This window comes from Delphinus delphis, chromosome 14 (assembly GCF_949987515.2).
Source record: "Delphinus delphis chromosome 14, mDelDel1.2, whole genome shotgun sequence".
NCBI lineage: Eukaryota > Metazoa > Chordata > Mammalia > Artiodactyla > Delphinidae > Delphinus > Delphinus delphis.
This window is the reverse complement of record NC_082696.1, coordinates 69839144-69861815: the sequence shown is the minus strand read 5'-3', so window position 1 is coordinate 69861815 and position 22672 is coordinate 69839144. Positions and strand designations below refer to the sequence as shown.

Genomic DNA, 22672 nt, shown 5'->3' with positions numbered 1-22672 from the left:
AATTTTATGCCATGCCACTAAGAGCATCATGAAAAGGAAATTTTATTAACATCTTTTTCTGTTCACTATAAAGTAGCAAATACCTAATTAAGTGCAGCTTCCTTCAAATACTAATATACAAAAGTATGTCTTATATATTGTAACTAAATAAAGCACAGCTCCATTTTTTAAAAACTCTAAGTAATCCAATAAATTTTAAATAATCCTGGTGGTGTAATGTTCTGTATAAAGGTAGATATATATCTAAAATAGTTTTATAAAAACATACCTTTTGGAAATATATATATCCAAATATATGTACATATCTCCCAAAGATATATCTTTATAAAGCTATTTTCCTACTATCAAGCTGAATATTTTTTATGCACTAAGGTCATATGAATTTGAAACTGAAAGGAATCGTACAGATTCTCATCCCAGACACTTCCTTCACATATAAAAAAACTGAGATCTAAAGTGGTTAACTTTTGTCCAAAATCCTGATTGGGAAACCCATTGTTTGAAACCAAGTTCCCTATTCTCAAGGAAGGGATGAACTCACCATAGCAAAATTCCAAAAACAGAAAATTCACCATTTGAAAATCTATCAGCATGCAGACGGATGCTAAGGTTATAAACATCTGTTGGATGTTTCTATACTTGAAAAAAATATATACATATATATATTGGTTCATTTCCATCACTGATACTGTTTTCAAGTTTTAAGCTCCTAGAAGGCTGTAATCACATATTAACTGTTCACATGTTCAACCTCACCTACTGTTTATCTGAGCACATATTTTAAGGAATGATGATCAATGAGATTAAAACACAATATGGTAATAATTTAATAAAATGACTTAATTACCAATGGAAGGCTTAAGAAAATCTCCATGCAGATGAGTCAATAAACTCCCCATGAGGAAATCCAGCAGAGTTACACTTTGAAATAAAGGATTCTTTACAAACCTGTCTAATTAAAGACAGCATTCGCATAGCATCCACCAACTCTACCGTGACCCCTGAAAGAAACTCATGAAATTAAATAATGGCTGGTATAATGGCTTTACACCAGGCTTGGTTAGCGATCACTTTTCTTGCACCTTCTTCTTCGCATTCATATTTTCCCAGAACTTCCCTACTCCAAAAATTACTCCTTTCTCTTAATCAAACCTCCAGCTATCTCTAAAACGTCTGTTTATCTATTTCATACTGAGGTGTGAGTTGCTAATAGGTTTAAATCTAGGGAGTGAGGTCTCAAGAGGAATTCACATTTTAAAAGTGAGGTGCATTTTGCTCAAAATTCCACTAATATAAAGAGTGAGTGTGATCCTTTGCTATATCAGCAACACTGTGCCCCAACCTTCTCTGGGGGCCACCAAAGTCTCCTGACCCCCTACATTCCAGAAATCAGGGGTCAGCAAGTGGGTGCCCTGCTTGTGAAAAGCTGGTGACCTCTGGGAGGGAGCTTGTATGGAAGCAAGTGTTAATTTTCAAAATGTGACTGGTTGTGATAGCAGCAACCTCACCTCATCACAATGTCCCTTGGAATGTTTTCTGAGTAAGGGGTCTAAAAGTGATCTGTCATCACTGGTCAGTGGTACAAGCAGCTCATTCTTATATCCTTGCCCTTCCCCCCCACCCCGGACCCGAAACAAAACATCCCGCTCTGCCCTCCTCTTCTCACATGTGAATTTTCATGTGTTCAACATTTGTCAGGTCTTCACCTTCAATGAAATGGTCAAGGCACCAAGAAATTATATCGAACACATCAAAAGTGAATACCAGGCCCGTTTCCCCGTGCCTTGTACTCATAAGCCACAAAATTTGTGTTTGGAGCATGCGTGTGTGGGCCTGTTCTTGGAAGAACATTTATAGACACTTCAAATGATTCCCCTCCAAAGCCATGAAAGGGTTTAGTAACACACTTTAATATATAATTTCTTAAGCATTTTTTAATAAAATACAGATATATAATTATAATTATCAATGCCTGTATGTCATTTAATATAATGATAAAAGGCTAGTCTTTGAAGTGACATGATGATTAATATTTACAGTAAAGCCTAAAGGAAACAGCATTTGTACAATATTGCTAAATCGAAAAGAAAAGATTAATTAAAAATGCTACTTGTATTGTGGTGTCATCTCAAATCACAAAGAGCAAAAAGGAAAATTCTCATCGTATTAATGCATATAGGTGTAGATCATTACTTTCTATGTTTTCTCCAGATGGAAAACTCTCTTGTTCTCCTTAAATTATACCAAGCACTGAGGCTGGGATGTACTCATCATAAGGACGTTTCCCAAATCTTTGTCAAGTTATTAATACCATACACAAACATCTTATGTAGATCTACCTATTGGATATATGTCATGTGCCTTCATGCTAATTTTAAATTTAAAGATCAATACTAATTGGACAAACTGTTAGAGAACCCATGAGGAAATTTATCAGTGTATATAAACAGAGTCACATTCTGTGCAAATACTGTTTAAATAGTAATCTCCCTCAATATGTAACAGCCATGCTGTTTTAAAGTAAAGAAGCAAACCAGGAGCTTCGCCCTAGCCCCATCTAACCTAGGGATCGGTTAAAGCCATTCTGTTTAGCACTGAAACACACTGCTTTTGCTTGGCAAATATATGAAATGTAGTGAGTCAATGAACAGACACATGATTTTATCCTCAATAGACATTCGGTAATCCTCTTCACCTTGCATTCTAGCCTTTCCTATTCATCTCACTATGTGCTATCAAAGTTACTACATGCTTCCAAACCCTGTATACATTGTTTTAGGGGTTTTTAAAAAATAATACTGCTTTCATTTTCTTTTTTTCAGTTTTGAGGTTAAAAATGATGTTGAGGTTAAAAGTTTTACAGCTCCTTTATCATAATTGGTATCTTCCTCCTTAGTCTTCCAAGAGGAACTTTATAGTAATGGGCTTTGGCCTTTGCACTGCAACCCCCAAAAGACAGATTGCTGGAGATAACCCCCTGAAATTCCTTACAGCGTTATTTAACACCATGAAGGCCTAGAATCTATCTGTTTTGAGAAAGACTTCAGACAAAGGGACAAGGTTCAGGAGGGGGGAAGGTTTCAATTTGTAGGAGTTATGAGATATAAATAAGTAGCATAAATGCCTTTTTCCCTTACTTATAGACCATGGGTCAGGAATCTCAAAGCAAGGTGGAAAAAAATCCTGAATTAAAAAAAAACAAAACACCATAAAAACCTAAGGGATAGCTAACAATATAATTCTTCTTGATTTAAAAAGCTAGACATTTCTCATTGGAATCAAAGAATTCGAGGTGGATTTATTTTCTTTTTGCCATTCCAGTCATATCATATATTCCTTCCCTGGTGAAAACTGGAATTTAAAATGTCTATAGGACATTCTTTAATAGTCTACTTGATACTAAATAAAATGAGCAAAAAATCCAAAATACTGGAAATTTATTCTCTGCAGATGAATAAATACCTCTTACCTGTCCAATAGAAAGTGAAAAAAATCACAAGCTTTTCCATTTTCCTTAAGAAAGTAATTACTATGGATTATGAATTTTTATAGGACCAAAGTCACCTAATACCTGTGATAAATAAGAGCAAGTAGGAACACAAAAGCTAATCCTTCATGATTACAGATACCTCAGTACTATTACTAAGACTTCTACTGGCTTAGGTTCTCACATTGTGCCCAAGAATAACAGAATTCACAAGACTCTGTGTGCTGGTTACTGCTGGTTATCAAGCCTCAAGTAGGAAACTGTGTAGAGCATTTTCCTGATAAATTAAGTTATATGTCTTAGTCTGGTGAGTGTCATTGCCAAGTTTTAAGTTTGCTGTTTGGTTTTTTAAAAAGTATGAGAACTTTGGTTAAACATACTACATTTATGCCAATACTCTGTGTAACTGGGGGGAAAAATAGAGGGAGGATGTGGTTTTGTAGGCTGCAAAACCCCACAAGCCATATACAGTATACATATGTACCAAAGATAATTACAATCTCACCATGAGAAAGTCAAAACAACTCAGTGAGCCTTCATTTTCTATTATATGTACATTTTACAAGCTACTGATAAGTTTCTTTTCATATTGCTTTCCAAAAAGAAAAGACAAGGAAAACGAAGACAGAATATACATTAGCCAGATTCCAATGTAGTTTAACTTAAAGGCTTCATCAGACCATATGTGCAGACACTTGAGATGATGAGAGAGTTAAGCTTCCTAGGGTCCTAGAATCAAAGAAACTCTGCTGACCCCCACTGCTAAGCAGGTGCACTCCTTCCACGGGGGGCAACATCTGCCGATCCGTCATGGTCCCACTCGGTGAGGACCCCAAGAAACTTCCTTGGGAAGAAACAATTTTCTCAGGACTGGCAGCCAGTTTGGGGGATGTGGAGAAGTTATATCCATACAAGGCACAGGGGCTGTGTAACCTGAACGTGTTATAGGAACCCTGGTGTGTCTGGTTAGCAGCAAAGGCGTTGCTGGGGGGTGAAGGCATGATGTACTGGAGCTGGGGGGACATCCCGGAAATCTGCATGGACAAGCTGGTCTGTGGGCAGCTGAAGGTGTCCCCATCCGTGCCGCCCATGGACATGTTCACCGAGGCGCTGCCGCTCACGCCCACGTAGGAGGGAGTCCTGGGCGGGGCGAAGGTCTCGCCCGTCTGATTGGTGAGCCTGTTGTAGGTCTCGGCCAAGGACGTGCTGTATCGGTTGAGGGTTAGGCTAGAGCGGGCGCATGCGGAGTAGTCAGCCGGGGCCAGACTACACAGCTGGCTGGTGTTGGGTCCCAGGTGGAAGGCTGGAGACGAGCAAGGGGAGCCGGACAGAAGATGAGGGTGGGTGGCCGCAACGCCATTCCCAGAACCTTGGAGTAAGGTGGAGGAACCTGCATTTCCTACAAAAGAAATTGAAATGTAAAGAGCATCTTTTCATTTCAACTATGTACACATGAGCTAGACGGACTTGTTACAAGGGGCGGGTACAAAGACGAAAAGGAGATGGTCTCCGCTCTCAGGAATTGTAATTTAATTGAATTCAGACTGAAATATTTTAAACATAGATCCTCCCAACATTTTCAAGGAAATTATCTCCCCAAGGAGTGACTTTTTTTTTTTCCAAAAGGTATTAGGACACTATCACATAGAATTTTCACATTTTCTCCCTCAATTACCTTTCTCAAAGTTTTCTCATTTTTTAATAATAAACACTACAAATACTGACTTTCCTGGCAACTTTAGAAAATATATATTTCATCTTACTCTGTATCTTGTTCCAAAAGTTCCATCACCTCACTTCTACCCAACTTTTTTTTTTTCTTTTTTTGCTGTACGCGGGCCTCTCACCGTTGTGGCATCTCCCGTGGCGGAGCACAGGCTCTGGACATGCAGGCTCAGCGGCCATGGCTCACGGGCCCAGCCGCTCCGCGGCATGTGGGATCTTCCCGGACCGGGGCACAAACCCGTGTCCCCTGCATCGGCAGGCGGACTCTCAACCACTGCGCCACCAGGGAAGCCCCTACCCAACTTTTACTCTTTCTTTCAGCAGAGCTTCCTCTGGAGCAATATATTTTCTTGCCAAAAAAGAAGGAATTCAAAGAAAAGAGCCAAATTGGTCAAAGACACATCCTGCCTCAAACAAACTTGCAACTTCCCACTGCAAGCTTGTGTGAATCAATGACTGTACCACTCAGGGCTACTGAAATAAGGCAACCGTCTAGAACTTTATTTTTTTTTATTGGAGTATAGTTGCTTTACAATGTTGTGTTAGTTTCTGCTGTACAATGAAGTGAATCAGCTACATGTATACATATCTCATTTCCAAACAGAAAATGGTTTGGTGAATCACATGCTAACACAAGAGCAGAGGTCCAGCAAATAAACAGCCCTGTGAAATAGAGAGGGGGGTTAACCCTGCATCCAATCAATAACAGTGGTGGCGGCTGACTCCCCCCTCTGGAATTGCTGACAGATTGATGTTTGCAACTTGACGGAACTTAGGGGAGAGAAGAGAATTCCAATGGGCTGGATAGGTTGTAAAACCTTCATTGCTCTAGTGACAGTGTTTTATACAGCTTCTTAAAATAATCTAAAAGCCCAATCTGCCCAATGATAATTATCTAAAACCCAGCAATGCTAAATTCTCAACGGGGTGCTGGGCAGGATCAGACGTAAAATGCCTGAGTGCAGGGGTGAGCCGCGAGTCCTACCTACCAAGTAGAGAAGGAAGTGTCATCCCTTTCCATGCTGCTCCCTCTGAGGAAACACCAGCCATGGGCTCGGAGGAAATACTCAAAGGGGAGCTCAGGGAAGGTTGCCTCAGTGTGCCTGACCTTCTCATCATAAATACAAGAGAACCCTGCCTAGAGGCAATTCTGCTGAAGGAAGAGGAAGCTGGCAAGAAAGGGTAAACCGGGACCAGCATGGGCAATTATCTGTGAAGTACACCTGGTACCAGGGCCAACTAGTCTACCTCTAATTTTAAGAAGAGATTTAGGGTAAAGTAAAGGTTATGAAATATATAAACAGCCTAAAACATCCAAGACAACCTTTGACCACAACGGCCATTTTCCTGGCCCATCCCCATAACAGAGAGAAAAGAGAAGGATCCTGTAATGGGAGGATGTTGGTAATGAGGTCGCCATTATAGAGGACAAGCAATGACTTGTGCAGTTTTCAGTGCCTGAGCATCTAGGCAGGACCTGGCTGATATACATGAGCCAGGAGACTTCTTTTTTTTTTTTTTTCGTTTTTAAGTCTTTTTTTTTGATGGGGACCATTTTTAAAGTCTTTATTGAATTTGTTACACTATTGCTTCTGTATTATGTTTTGGTTTTTTGGCCGGGAGGCATGTGGGATCTTAGCTCCCAGACCAGGGATCGAACCTGCACCCCCTGCATTGGAAGGTGAAGTCTTAACCACTGGACCACCAGGGAAGTCCCTGACCCAAGAGACTTTGTGATTTACCTTGCTTGGGAATTCCAGGGATATCTTCAAAGGTGAGGGTCCGTAGTGAAGGTCTCCAGAATGCATATGACTCCACAAGGGCTTCCAAACCCATTCTAAATGGAAGGGTCAGGATGGGGGTGAACACAAGAAGCTCAGTTAGGAGCAGTTGGAGTTTGCAGCCATAATAAGCAGCTCAGAAAACACCGCTGCTGTTGACAGTGGCCCCCCACATTGGCAGGTGAGGAGCTTGGCACAAACAGAAAGAGAAATGGTTCAGAGATGAGCTAGCATTCTGTCACCAGGAGCACAAGAGGATGGAATCCACCCAGGATGTCCTGTTAACGTTCTCAGAAAACTTAGCTGATCTCAGGGGATAAAAAGCTGTACCCTTGTACCAGGAAGTTGGGGTGGAGAGAGTCCATCCTAGCTGCCGTGAGTCCACGGCTTTGCTGTGATCTGGAGCTCATCCTCTCTCCCTGTTACACCACTCTCCCTCTGCTGCGGAGAGCTCTGCCACAAAAGCACGCCCCGTAGAGGCATTTCTATCCAGCATCCGGTGCCTCGGCAGCCAGCGGAGAAGAGCACTCATCCTAAGAAAACTGACTTCTCTCTCAGAGGCATGATCACCACACGCAGGGCAGCCAGGGCGGGCTCTGGGGAAGAGGGGGCAGCCCTGGCTTCTCAGCCCAGCCTGGAGGATGATCACAGGAAGGTGATCTCACGGGGCGCTACGGTATCTGGAGCTAGTATCAGCACCAGACATTATTTTAAAGCCCCTACACACACTTAATGAATGGACACTTAGAGAGACAGGATAACTTCATTATGGGCTACTTACGTGGATACATGCATGTTTTAAAACAAGGGTGACTACTCTAAACACATAATAAATGTATGTACCTCCTACCGTAAGTGATTCAGATACCACTTCCATACATCAGATAACTAAGTCCTCTAGGTCATAGAAATGAGGCCCTTCACTCAACTAGCACATTCTCAAGGCCTCACCAACTATTTCCTCAATCATCTCAGTGCTAAGCAATTTGTTAATCTAGGTAACATTGTGCTTTTCATGAAATATATAGCTGCACTGTAGGAAATGTCTGATTCCTGAGTGTCAAACAGCACATGAACACCTCTTGTGATTGTCAGATACAGTTTTATTTAATACAGATAATCTGTATTTAATGCTGATATTAAAGACATCCCCAAGTCATGAGCTATGAACTAAGACTAGAGAAAACCGCCTCACAGAGTCACACCCCCTGTACAACATGGCGAGAGCTCTCTAAAGACCCATGGTTAAGTGACCTGTGCGTGCAGCTAAAACCGTCTTCTGCCGCTTGCCCTGGGCTGCCCTGAGCATGAAGGACAGAGTCTGTCTTCGGATGGAATCAGTGTGCCCCAGAGAGAGGACTATTTTGTGGTAAGGACACTGGATTGGAGATCAGGAGAACTGGGTTGTAACTACAACCCACTAACCTTGAGTAAATGTTTGAAGCTCCCTGGACTGCAGTTTCCCACAAAGTGAGGACTGGAATACAAAGCTTTAAACCCTCTCCTAGCTCTAAAGTTGTTTACCACGAAGTGATTTTTTTCCAAATGAGACATGCTATCTGTGGCTGACTACAAACCAGATCCAAGACCACTCTACTCAGCAATATTTTATGTACATTAAAGTATTGACTGGGGAGAAGGTTGGCAGCCTGGTCAGTCCCAAAGCCCCACATGACCTTCAGGTTTCATTTAATACTCAACTTATGAACGCTGGGTGCTGTTGAGCTGATTGCTCTATTTTTAGCTTGTACTAATACTCAATTTTTATGACTTTCTAGAAACAAGCTTTTTTAAGCTAAAGAAGTTAGGACACAGTTTTGTATAAACTGCTTTGTGAAACCGCATAGATGAGTTTTCGTAATTGTAGTTTTAAATATTCAGGATACCAAAGTAGTCCTGGAGTGACCTCAAGGGGAATTTACAAAGAGGTAGGTCCTGAGCATTGATGGGACCTAGAAATTTATTAGCTGTGGAGATGACCATCAGTGCCTTATTTGCTTTAGCAGTGTAAACTGTATGATGCTTCAAATACAAACCCACAGACCAAATTTTTAGGGAGAAGTTATTGATCCTCACAAATATATAACCCTAAGCTTTAAAGGGATGCTCTGAAGGTGACAGATCTACATGTGATCTGATTTGGACCTATTGATATTTTTCTTGAAGCTGTTGTTTCACACTGCAAGTTCTAGAAAGGATTTCAGATATTTTGCAGGAAACAGTTATAAAATATTTATTAGCTGAATCTGGACATTTTTTTTAAAAAGCCTTCATTTTCTCCAGTAATGGAGACTTTTTCCCATCTAGTTAAAGAAAAGATAAAAGACACCTCCTGCAGGAGTGTAGCCAAGACGGTAATTTATACAAGATGCTTTTGAACAATTTCCACATTTTATCACCTCGCTAATTTATGCTATCAAATGGCCAAGTTTATTTAGTAAAATGGTTATGTTTTTCTTGACGTATTTAAAGAGAAGAAATTTTTGTACCTTCCTGAGTAAAACATTTTATAGGGTCAACCGTAAGGCCTAACTGAAGAATGAAACTATTCTCAGCACATAAATTCTCCTTCACGTAACAAATGTCTTGCAGGAGAGCTTTTAAGGGCTGAAGCTACTGATTCCTATAAAATAGGCTGCAGAACCATAAATAGCCAGGAGGGTATAATTTTTAATTCAATTGTTTTATAAAGTTTAAAAAAATCACAAGTCCAAGTTTCTTTCTTGCCCTGCATAATTTGTTTATTTCATGTCTAGGGAAAAATAAAAACAGAATGTGTATTAAAAAGCAGTAACAACAGTGCAAGAAAACTGGGGGTATTAAAGAAATATTTTGAATTTTTTCTCATGGGCTTTTTTCTCTATCAATATATGAAAACATATCACCCCTCCCCCAAGTCCTCAGCAGCAACGCACCTTCCTGGTCTTACAGATAACTTTCTTTTTAAAGGAAAATAATACATAAGTTAGAAATCTTTAAAGCTGACCAAATTCTCTCTTTTCATTATAAGTGTCTTTTGCATTTATCGGTGGAAAATGTTAAAATCAGATTTTTTTAAAACTGGGAATACTGGTCCATAGATATTTAGCATTCCAAAATGGGCACTGAAGAGCTTTTCTGTGATAAGCAGAAGTCATTTAAATGAGAAAAAAAGTGAAACTATTCATTTCACTAACAAGAAAGCTATGTATAAGTTCAACATGTTTTTCCTATACTATGATATTGTTTAAAGATTTGGAGTAAAATAAAAATTTAAAATTTTAACAACCTTTAAAAAGTGTTAAAACATAATTTATTATTTTTTGCGTGTCGATTAAAAACTTTAAAAGGTTTAGAGTCAGGCAATAAACAGCAAGCACCATGGATGCCATGCTTATATACTCCTGAAACAGCCAAAGGGAAGAAAAAATTTCTATCAAACCTAGCATTTGACCTCATGGTACCAAACAAGAGACTTAGTGGTTTATTTTCACCAATGCCTCTGAGTTTTTTTCACTGATCAAATTTTTAAAAACTAACGTCTTTTCATTGTGCTGACTTATCTAGAATTCTTCCTGAAACCTTGTAATATGTACCTTATCATCTCACTTCTACTTATAGGCTTATCCACTATGACTACTACCCAAAATACACCTTTAAAAATATGTTTAAAGTTATTGCTTCAAAAACAAACTGACAGTAATGTGCAACATGATAAATATAATGAACACTGCTGTATATTATAGAGGAAAGTTATTAAGAGAGGAAATCTTAAGAGTTCTCATCACAAGGAAAAAAAATTGTTTTTCTATTTCTTTAATTTTGTATCTATATGAGATGATGGATGTTCACTAAACTTATTGAGGTCATAATTTCATGATGTATGTAAGTCAAATCATTATGCAGTACACCTTAAACTTAGGCACGCTGTATGTCAATTGCATCTCAATAAAAGTGGAAGAAAAAAAAAAGACTGCGTACAAGCCATGTGACCCCCCCCAATGTCAACAGCAGTGAGGTCTTTGCTAGAGCCATCCTACAGGAGAGCCTGGACTTAGTTCCTGGATGTATGATCTCAAGCCTAAATGCTGCCCTCCTGGAGTTTCAGTGAGTTTTAATAAATTTATTCTCTGCTTTAAAAAAAAAAAAAGAACTGAAAGAAATGCAAGGGTCATAAATAGATACATACTCTTCGGCTATAACCAAAACCACAAGAAGATTCCATCAAAGTATTTGGCAAGGTAGAAAAGGAGTCATCCCAGGGGCTTCCTTCAGTCACCTTACCAGTGACCACCCCAGTTACTAGATTATTCAACTTTCAGAAACTCCTCTGAAAAGCAAAGTTAACCATGAGCTAATGCAACATAACAAAAGCCAAGCAAAGTTTTTCTGCACATGGAAAGAGACATCTAAAATGACAGAATCATCTCAATACAGCAGACAATGTATAGTAGGAATACCTGCAAATCTTCCTACAGAGTGAAGCCCTGTTATTAGTCAGTCTTGTTGATCTGCCTGCGCTAAGTTTAAGGCTTAGGGCAGGTGTTTAAATGAATCATTGCATATGAAGATGAAATCAAGTCTTTCTGCAAGCATTGGAGTTTATTCTGAGAAAAGGTCTCTGTCTACACTACCTTGCCCAGCTAATCAGCTGAAAGAACTAAAAGTCTGCACTACTGCTTGATTGTTTTCTCTCTACAATTTAAAGTGAAATTGTTCCTAAAATAAGATAATCGGGGATTTTGACCTCATGTAGACACCGCCTACCAATACCAAGTTTTCAAGAAGTATTTCTGGAGTAAAGTGATAAAAAATGTCTCAAATACTTTTTAAAAACAAAGTGCTTTTAAAAACATTTAAGTCAAAGTCTTACCCTGAAAGGGCATCTGGAGAACGTTAGTCTATTATTACTATCAACAGTTATTTTAGAAAACGTTGCACTGAACTGTATTGGGATAGAATCATATCAATAAATTCAAAAACTCTTGGCACACAGACTAGGGTGGTCTGCTTTTTGATAAAAAGTAATAGAGTGGAATTCATTATTGTAGCTCTCCCACTTAGTACAAACACCATAAAACACGACACAGAAAAAATAAACAAGTGTGTGGCTGTCAGTAGAGCCAAGACAAATTTGGAAACCAAAGAACATCAGCTGTCTTGGCAGTGAGGAGTAGTCTCATATTCTAGTTGGAAATCTGAGTGAACAAGAGTCTGTCCTATTTCGAAGACAGATCAATACATAATTGTGACATCACTAAGCAAATTCTAAACCAAGAGCAGATGCAGAGAGTATTTTGATTTGGGATATTAAAGCCCCTGGATCTTGAGGGGCAGGTTTCCACAAGGCCCCTTCAGAGGCAGCATGCACTGTACACCCTGAGAACTTCCGTTTTCACCCCAGCATTTCACATCAATATTAATCTTAGAAATGGGCAAAATGCCACACCCAAAATAAGTTACATCCAAGGCTCAATGATATTAGTAAATTTAAATCCTCATCAGAAGTGATTTCAAAACCATGTTAGTAAATTTAATTGTTTACTTTGTAATGGAAAGTTCACAATAAAAAATCAAATATATTTATCACAGCCAGAATGTTTTTCACTAAGGCTCACCTGTTACGCCCAGAGTCTCGGAAGCCTTTGGCAAAGGGATTCCTATCTATCTTCAGGCGAGTAATCTGCAGAGCAGAAAAAAAAAATCACATCAAGTCTTATTATAAATGCCAAGGAAGGTTATTAAAAATGGAAATGATGGAAGAACTATAAGTAACTCCAAAATTAACTGTCAGAGGATGTACTGTGTTCTTCCCTGTTTCTCAGGTATTTTATTATATTAGTAGCAAAGCTACATGAAAATTTCAGAAATCATCTAGACATTCGTTTGCTATGAAAAGGACATTCCCCCGCCTCTGTTCAAGCTCTGTAATAGATAAAGTTTGCTTTGCTTTTAATATCCCTGGAGAAGGAGATTCTGAATCATCTGTTGATAATTTGCCCTTTGTTTGACAATCTCTCTAAACTAAAGTTCTTCCCTTTATTAACGCTGTGACATGTGTCTGTTTCTCTTGCAGTAGTGGTGATGCGGAGCAGCTAATATCCAGCTTCTATTTAACAGACATTTATACGCTCGAATGTTGTTAACCTTCTTCAGAAATAGGCAATATACATTCCTTTAACTTTGTCTCTCCTTGAATCATCTTTATGGCTCTCATCTCCTCTTTTATCTATGGATTCGTGACCTGGTCAGAGCACTACAGTGAATGTCTAACCAGAGGTAACCATGACTTGAAGGTTCTAATGGGATTCAATCTTATATATGTAGGAGAAATAAATAATGGCTTCATTTTAACTACAGTTGTAATTTGTTGACTCACAACCAGATTTTTGCCCAGGAAGACCCCAAGATTTGAGGGAAACATTTTTGCAAGTGGTCTAATCGTCTCCATTAAAAACAACTTTTTGTAGTCATACCATCCTGAAATTGACACTAGTAAACAACGTCCCATTTGTTTCTTACCAGATCTCCACTTTGCCCAAAGGAGTTAACAGCCTATTTTCTAAGAAGCACATCGTGCTTTGTTTTCTGTGTTCCCTGGTTTAGTGGAATCTCCAAAGTTAATGAACATCTTTCTTTCTTATTGTGCCATTTTGGCCAAGGACAAATGAACACTGCTGGACGACACTAAGGCAAAGAAAGGCACCCTTGGAAAGTCATCCGCAATCCCCCTATATTATGCTGTGTATGCTCTCAACCATCTGCCAATCAGCCATGCAACACCTGAGGTAGGTGTACTCCATATGCTACTGTCTTAGTGTGTGGATAAAACTACATTATAAATGAGATAATGTAAGAGTCTGCTAAGTAATTCACCATGTCTGCCACTCTGCCATTGAAAGAATTCTTTATAATTCATTATAGCTCAATTATCTGTTCATTTAAATCATGTTTAAAGAACATTTAATAACTTAAGTGTTCATTTAAAATAGTATTTTAAAAAAGAGTACATATTTATATAATGGTGCCTTGTCTAAATATAGGTTTTTCACAATTACTATTATAATGATTTTTTATTGCTGACATCACATCTGTTGAGTGCATACCATGTATGCTGTAATATGAGTTTTGTGCATATTATTTTATTGAATTCTCATAGCAACTTAGATGTAGTTATTATCCCAATTTTATGTTTCTTTTACACTGGGTTAAGTTTCCTATGATCATAAGGTTAACTGGCCGTAGAACTGGGCTAGCACCCCAGGCTTTAGAGCCCACGCTGGTAGCCACCAAGCATGGGCTGCTTACCAATTTTCCAAAAGTTCTTCAAAATGGCAGCCAGGAAGTTTAAAAAAATGAACATGGTTTTTCATCATCAATTTTCTTTTCTTCTAATTTTTCCATCCTCTTAATTGATTTGTCAACATTTGTGAATTGGTGTTAGTCACCAACATGTACCAAAAGCCCACTGCAGCTCGTTTATTGTATCACAGAGGCTAGTAGAAAATACACTTTTAACACAGTTAATTGGGTACGTTGGAGAGAGACTGACAGACAGACAGAGAAAAAAGATGAACTGGGTAACAAATGCCTCTGCTCTTTTCTCTCCATGCATTATATTTTTCCTTTAATAAAAAACATTTTCTACACCTGACATATTTTAAGAATATCTTCCTAATTATCTCCAGCCCTTGCGGGCCTGTCACTGTTGCAGCCTCTCCCGCTGCGGAGCCCAGCCTCCAGACGTGCAGGCTCAGCGGCCATGGCTCACGGGCCCAGCTGCTCCGCGGAATGTGGGATCTCCCCGGACCGGGGTACAAACCTGTGTCCCCTGCATCGGCAGGCGGACTCTCAACCACTGCGCCACCAGGGAAGCCCTCTCCAGCCCTTTTAAAGGTTAATTTCATGTTCCCTCCCAAAAACCTGTATAGAAGTGTGACAACGTGAGTATGAGAGGACAGGACAGCCTGGGCTGTGGGACAGGTGTCGCCACATGGACGAGAACAGATGAGCCTCTCAGCCCTAAAGGAGGACGCACAGGACAGGGTCCAAATCTCCTAAGAAGCTTTAAAACAACAGAAAACACAACAGAGAGTTTATAAAGCCTAAAATTGTTAACTGAGATGTATATAAATGTAAAGAGAAGTGGAAACCTAAAATAATTCTGCTGACCGTTGAAATTTTAAAAAAATCTACCACAGACCACATCAGCCTCAACTCCATCGCTATTTCTTATGAAAACTGTCCAGAATTGCATGGATCAAATAATTGCCTCAATTCAGTTATCCACCTGCTTGACACAGCCTTAAAGAAGTACATATACTTACTCATATAGAAAAGAAGTTTTTCACTTTTCAAATTATTTCCAATTTTATGAAAGGATTACTCCACAATCGCTCATCTCTCAGACTATATAAGCATATGCATCACCCTCTATCACAATTAAAGCATATCTTGAAAGAAATAGCCCTTTTGTATATATATACTAAAATGACTGCATAGGATAAATGCTTCTGAAATATTTCCCATAATATATGGATGGTAGCTTTAAAATAAAGTGAGCTGTCAAATCCCATGCCCTGTGACGTAACTCACTTTCATATCCTACATGTCTATTTCCTAGTCAATACACATGCTTTCTAATTTTAATTATGACATCAGGATTCAATGTCTCAAAATGGAAAGTAAACCTACACGGCCAGTCATGAGACATACTCTGGTCTGAAGAAATCCTCACTAGAGTAGCTTTACATGAGGAATAATGGATAAATAATTGTTATTACAATACATATATATTCTGGATGGCAAATGCTTTATGACAATTCATAACATTTAGATACAGTGAAAAGAAGAGCTAGCTTTCAATCTGCACATGAAATTAAACGGCTAGAAAGATCCCAATTCTGAGAACAGTACCTGCTGGTTCTGATAGGCGGTGACAGTGGTGAAAACAGTTTCTGGAAAGGAGAATGCCTTCACTCCCTCCCCACATGGAACAGGCTTGATGGGAGAAAGATCATCCCCACAGTCTTTACGGATGACATGGACTCGCGGTTGGTATTTGTGCATAGAATGAAGAATAATCTATGTCAAGGAAAGAGAAGCCAAATTTGTCAGCAACTTCTGCCTTGACTAAATCTTTAACGTGCAAAATGAATCCCAGTTGGAAATAAAAATATCCAAGGCTCTGAAAGTGCCAATTTAATAAAGTATATCAAAATTGGACTGAGACTGCTAGGAAGCTGTTTGCAAAGTGTGCATAAAAATACAAACGAAAAAAAGTAATCACTATTTTGGCAGAACCCTGTGTATAACCATACGAATGTAACATCAAATTTTCTGTTTCTGAAAACACAAGAATAAATTCATAAGCCTTTTATTTATAATGAGCCTAATGGAACACAGAGTCCAAGACAATAAAACTAAGAGTGAGACTGAAATGATTATTTGAATTCTACCACACCCATCCCCTAAAAATAAGTATTTGCACACCAAGGTTTTCTTCAGAAACATTTTTTCCCTTGTTGGTGACCACAACATGTCTATTCAAGGGCAAAGAGATTTTAAGGATACCCCAGGGTGTGACTTATGCGTGGCTCACAAAGTCTCTGGTTTGCCTGGAGAGCCCAGCGTCCGTGCTCCCATCATAACAAGGTTTCCAAAACCCAGATGCCTGGCGATGCAAAAGCTCTCAGACTCAGCTAGGGGAATCTGATGATATGGTTCAACTGCCTTCTGCCCAAAGACTCCACTTCTGAGAATTTATCCTAAGGAAATATTCCAAATCCAGAAAAGCGTTTCATATACAAAGATGTGCAGCGCACCATTTACAACAGTGGAAGAACTATAAACCACTGACATGAGTAGACTGGTTAGGTAAATGAAAGTCCACACAGTGGGATACAACATTATTCAGCCATTACTAACGCTTTTAGGACATCTTTAACCACATAATGAAACGCTTCTTTTTAAATCTTAAATTAGAATAAAGGATCCAAGTTGTTTTTCAACTTATCATAACTACATAAAAGTAGACAGTAAAAAGGACCCATACAAAGATATGAAGAGTGGTCACAGCTCTGGATGATGGAATTGTGCGTGAATGTTTTCTTCTTCTTTATACGTTTTATACTGTCAAGGTTGAGCAGGTGGGGTAAAGAAATAGCCCTAACCCTCTATGCCTACTTTCTGGAGATCAGCACGGTGCTTTGTGACCACCTAGAGGGGTGTGATAGGGACCAGGTGGAGGGAGACGCAAGAGGGAGGGGATATGGGAATATATGTATACATTTAGCTGATTCACTTTGTTATACAGCAGAAAGTAACACAACATTGTAAAGCCATTATACTCCATCCAATAGAGACGTTAATAAATAAATAAATAAATGCAATGTGTGATTCTGGATTGGAACCCAGACAGGAAAAAACAGTACTCAAAAGATATTATTGTGACAGCTGGAAATTTTTGAATATGGACTGTGTATTAAAAATAGTATATGTCGGGCTTCCCTGGTGGTACAGTGGTTGAGGGTCCGCCTGCCGATGCAGGGGACACGGGTTTGTGCCCCGGTCCGGGAGGATCCCACATGCTGCGGAGTGGCTCGGCCCGCCCGTGAGCCATGGCCGCTGAGCCTGCGCGTCCGGAGCCTGTGCTCCGCAACGGGAGAGGCCACAACAGTGAGAGGCCCGCGTACCGCAAAAAAAAAAAAAAAAAAAAAAAATTGTATATGTCAATGATTAAAAAAAAAAGAAACAGCCCTATCCAATGGGATTTTCTATTTGCTGCCAGGAATCCAAATTAATATATTCACTAATGAGTTTAGTTAATGAATCTATATGTTTCCTGAGCTATACAATTTGAATTCCGGTTTTGAGGAGTTAGGAGTTTGGAGAAATGCTTAAACAAAGGTCTGGGAAAAACACAGTGGTTGGTTGACCTGCCTCATGTTTTTCAGGATGTGCGCAGTTTAAATAAGCCACATTCAGAATCACTGGTCAGCCCAAACACAAATAGCCCTCTACCTGTAGAGTGTGTTTGCTGCCCCCAAAGGATGTCTTTACACTCTGTTATTAACCAACAGTTTTGGGGTTTTTTTAACCCTAAAATTTTCTTTCTATCAGTGGAGGAAATGCCTGGATAGCAGATCTAATGATGGGACCCACCAGACCTTCCTGATGGAACAATAGCATGAGTCTGAGGAAAGGACAAGAGGGGACAATAGCCTTCATCATCACCCAGGGACACACAACGCAAATCAGCAACCTCTGGAAAAGTCTGTTTCCAGGTTTAGAAAAGGACAGAATTTCAACTAACTCATTCATGGCTCACAAAATCAGTTTAAAGTGTTGCAACCGGAAATTTTAAAAATAAGTAAAATTAGCAAATAAAGCAGAAAAATAGAGTGTGCTGCTTGTAGTAAGAATAGATACTGTTTTCCAAAACACTGTCTGCTTTCTGTGTGTGTGTGTGTGTGTGTGTGTGTGTGTATACACTAAGTCTAACATGAAATGTATGTCTTGCTGTGAGTCAGGTAAAAAGTATGAAAAAGCAAGATTTAATTCCAATGATTAGCAAATTCCAGAGCAGACTAAAAATTGGAAAAAGCCACTTTACATTAAACAAACAAAAATACAGTGCATAGCCAAGAAGATGAGGGTGAACTGGCTTGTAGTGAAGGAAACAAAAATTCATTTGGTTTTCTGTTTACTAGTCAATGGAAAGTGGGTTCTTGTTTTATAAAGTCTTTGTTCTCTCAAGCAGATTTCTCTGTATAGCTATATACACTTCAATTTCATTTATTTGTTTATATCCTTACGGAATCTCCAAAATGACTTAAGGTGGGGTATACTGGGGTAGGGTACAGAAATAGATGAGGCATGCCTATGTTTGCACATTAAAGGGTAACTGCCAATAGCAACCTGAAAATTATTCAAGGAAAATAATATACTTTCAATATGATCTATAGGAATATAGTATATCCCTGGAAATTTTAAGAGAATGCTAAACGAGCCTTATTCTCATAAAATAGCATGATTTGCTTTTTTTTTTCCATTATTTGCTTTTTAATGAACTATCAAAGTTATAATGACAAGTGTTCAAGAATATTTTTTTAACATCTTTATTGGAGTATAATTGATTTACAGTGGTGTGTTAGTTTCTGCTTTATAACAAAATGAATCAGTTATACATATACATATGTTCCCATATCTCTTCCCTCTTGAATCTCCCTCCCTCCCACTCCCCCATCCCACCCCTCTACGTGGTCACAAACCACCTAGCTGATCTCCCTGTGCTATGTGGCTGCTTCCCACTAGCTATCTACCTTACGTTTGGTAGTGTATAAATGTCCATGCCACTCTCTCACTTTGTCACAGCTTACCCTTCCCCCTCCCCATATCCTCAAGTCCATGTTCTAGTAGGTCTGTGTCTTTATTCCCATCTTACCCCTAGTTCTTCATGACATTTTTTTTTCTTAGATTCCATATATATGTGTTAGCATACGGTATTTGTTTTTCTTTCTGACTTACTTCACTCTGTATGACAGACTCCAGGTCCATCTACCTCACTACAAATAACTCAGTTTTGTTTCTTTTAATGGCTGAGTAATATTCCATTGTATATATGTGCCACATCTTCTTTATCCATTCATCAAGAATATTTTGCTTATTTAATAGAACAAGGAGAACCACTGGCCTTATAAACAAGGAGACCACAATGATAATGCCCATTTCTGAAACTCAGTAATTATAACTGATCTGCATGTTCCGTGCTCTCTGTTCTGTTCAGATGGAGGATGTTTTTTCTTTGGGGCATTACCTAGGAGCATAGATAGTCACATGGACCTCTGTCCATAAACACGGGGTGCTTTCCCATGTGAAGGTTAATACAGTTTTTTCCCACATTAAAGATACTAGGTTTGAGTCAAAAGAAGCACGATGTTACGTGTTTCTGATCTGATGGGCCTTAAGTGCCTGTAGTTTGACAGATACACCACCTGTCCCTCACAAAACAGCTCAACAGGGAAACACTACCTGCTGACTCTGGAACTTTTCTACATGACCTAAATGCCAGTGTTGGAACAAGTCAAGCAAAGGACCAAGAAGGAGCAGATAACAAAAACCTGGCTCCCTGCATTTTTGGTGATACCAGATGCAGACTTGCTTTCAATGGTAGGGGTCAGGGTAGGTACACAGGGTTGCAAGCTCCGTATCAAAGTGGCCTGGGTTTTGTTTCAGGTGTGATGCTGTGCCCTTACAAATATGGACTTTCAAATTCATCAGCTCATTTGAGTCACTCAAAATTCTCTGGTTCCGATATAACCCATGAGAGAACCAAGGCCCAGAGAGTCAAAGTTTTTTTGCTTATGAACCTTAGCCCTCTAAGCCATGGCAAGTTCCTTCCATCAGGGAGATCTAGCAATCTCCCCTGTGACCTCTTGCTTCCCCATCTGATTCTCGAGCAGAAATGGGAAGAGGGTGAGGACAAACTCAGAGCTAGGGTGACTGTATCAGTGAATCCTCAGCAGCTGGAAGAACAGACCCTCCGACAAGTTTCCTGGCTGTAGATGCCTGACTGTGCTTCCTTCCAAAGTACACCAGCACTGTGGGTACAAGTCCTGCCCTGGTTAAAGGTGCACCATTACCTTAGATATAGAATTACCTTAGATATAGAATTATCTAATTCTGCAGGGAAATGTTCACCTGAATGTTTCCCTCCAGACAGCAAATTCCAAGTGGAACATGCACATAATGAGAAGGAAATACCCCACCCAAGCATGCTGACCATCTGCTCCCAGGTAATCCAAGAATCAGTCTTGGTTTGTATACAATCCAAGACAAAGCTGACTACAGTCTCCCCAAAGGACAAGTAGGGATTATAAAGTCTTCACAACATTCAAGATTAGCTGTGGAGATTGAAGTAGGTCAGAAAGAGAAAAACAAATACCGTATGTTAACACATATATATATGGAATCTAAAAAAAAAAAAAGGTCTGAAGAACCTAGGGGCAGGACAGGAATAAAGACACAGACGTAGAGAATGGACTTGAGGACACAGGGAGGGGGAAGCGTAAACTGGGACGAAGTGAGAGAGTGTCATGGGTATATATACACTACCAAGCGTAAGACAGATAGCTAGTGGGAAGCAGCCACATAGCACAGGGAGATCAGCTCGGTGCTTTGTGACCACCTAGAGGGGTGGGATAAGGAGGGTGGGAGGGAGACGCAAGAGGGAGGAGATATGGGGATATATGTATATGTATAGCTGATTCACTTTGTCATAAAGCACAAACTAACACATTGTAAAGCAATTATACTCCAATAAAGATGTTAAAAAAAGACATACATGTGTAGTCCTAAAAATTATAAGATTAATTTTTCTTTAATAAAAAGTTGACACGCTAAACAGGAAAAAAAAACAGATTAGCTGTGGAGTGGTGGGACGTTTCTACATCTCTAGATTCTCAACAGTATTCCTCTCTAAACAATTCTTGGTGTTTGGAAAGATGAAAAATCACTTTGGGGAAAATCACAATGGCACATAATCTCATGTGCAGCCCTAGGTCCACTCACAGCCCTGTGACAATTTGTTTCCTCCAATCTCTCTGTGTTTAATAAAAGTCCCAGGTCTACATGGAGTTCTCAAGTCACCATGTTGAACACTTGTACATCTTTAGCCGAATAAAACTGGGAACTGAGAGGACAAAAAGTAGGAAACCAATTTAGAAAACAAATTACCTCGCATTTGAATCTACAGCTTGATTGGTTAGAGATTAGTGTCACTTCCTTTAGAATTGGGGGGTGGGGAGGCTCAACTGTATGAGGGCAGAGAGGTGAGAGTCCCTGAGAGGTCTCTGCATCAGGAAAGGGACTGCTGAGTTAGTCCCATCACAATGGTACTGCTGTCTTCTCAGATGCTGAATCACATCAGCAATAGAATAAGAAATGACTTCCTAATCTCTAATCTAACCTTATTTAGGGTCACCAAACTGAGCAAAGAAACACAGCAGACACCTTCTTCACAGGGCCTTCCCAATGTCTCCTGGCTGGAACAATATGGTAGCTGCACTGCTGTGCGCTGACATCACGATCACCTGTGTGCCTGTCCTCTCTCCCCATCTAGGCTAGAAGATCACTGAAGGCAGAGACTATGGCTTCTTATCTCTTACTACATTTTACAAAGTCTTCAAAACTTTGTTTTTAAATAAAGAACAGAAAAGAGCATTTTCCCTCCTACCTTCTCCTCTAGTATCAAGCGATATGTACATTTTTACTATTTGCAAAGGCAATTTCCTTGCTTCCAAAATGCACAGGTACATATTATTCTCTCCCTATTCCCTGCACACACTAATTACTTTCCTTTATTAAAGTATTACATCCTGTCACAACCTTAAAAGAATTTTACTGGAAAATGACACACTTCTATAGATTGTGTCTGTTTTCTGCTATGTTTTTATTTTTTTAAGAGTGAAATGTTATAATTATTTAGGTATAAACAATTGTGGCTCAAGTTGCAATCTATTCTTTTGTATTTAAAACAAATGCTGTGTGATAACTAACGCTATGTGTCAACTTGGCTAGACCACGGTACCTAGATGTTTGGCCAAACACCAGTCTTGATGTCGTTGTGAAGGTACTTTTCAGTTGAGATTAACATTTAAATCAGTAGAGTAAATCAGATACCCTCCATAATGTGGGTGGG

The 22672-nt window shown here is 39.4% G+C and overlaps 1 protein-coding gene across 1 annotated transcript in view; it reads right to left on the bottom strand.

The window, feature by feature from the left end:
* Positions 1–3684: 3684 nt before the first annotated feature.
* TBX18 (T-box transcription factor 18) overlaps positions 3685–22672 on the bottom strand; it is a 28216-nt gene continuing 9228 nt past the window's right edge. Inside the window, exons 5-8 of the mRNA XM_060030619.1 lie at positions 15889–16056; positions 12591–12655; positions 6955–7049; positions 3685–4886 (exon numbers count right to left, since the gene is read on the bottom strand). Coding sequence (XP_059886602.1) covers positions 4162–4886; positions 6955–7049; positions 12591–12655; positions 15889–16056 — 1053 coding nt within the window. The 3' untranslated portion in view covers positions 3685–4161. The remainder of the gene's footprint in view (positions 4887–6954; positions 7050–12590; positions 12656–15888; positions 16057–22672) is intronic.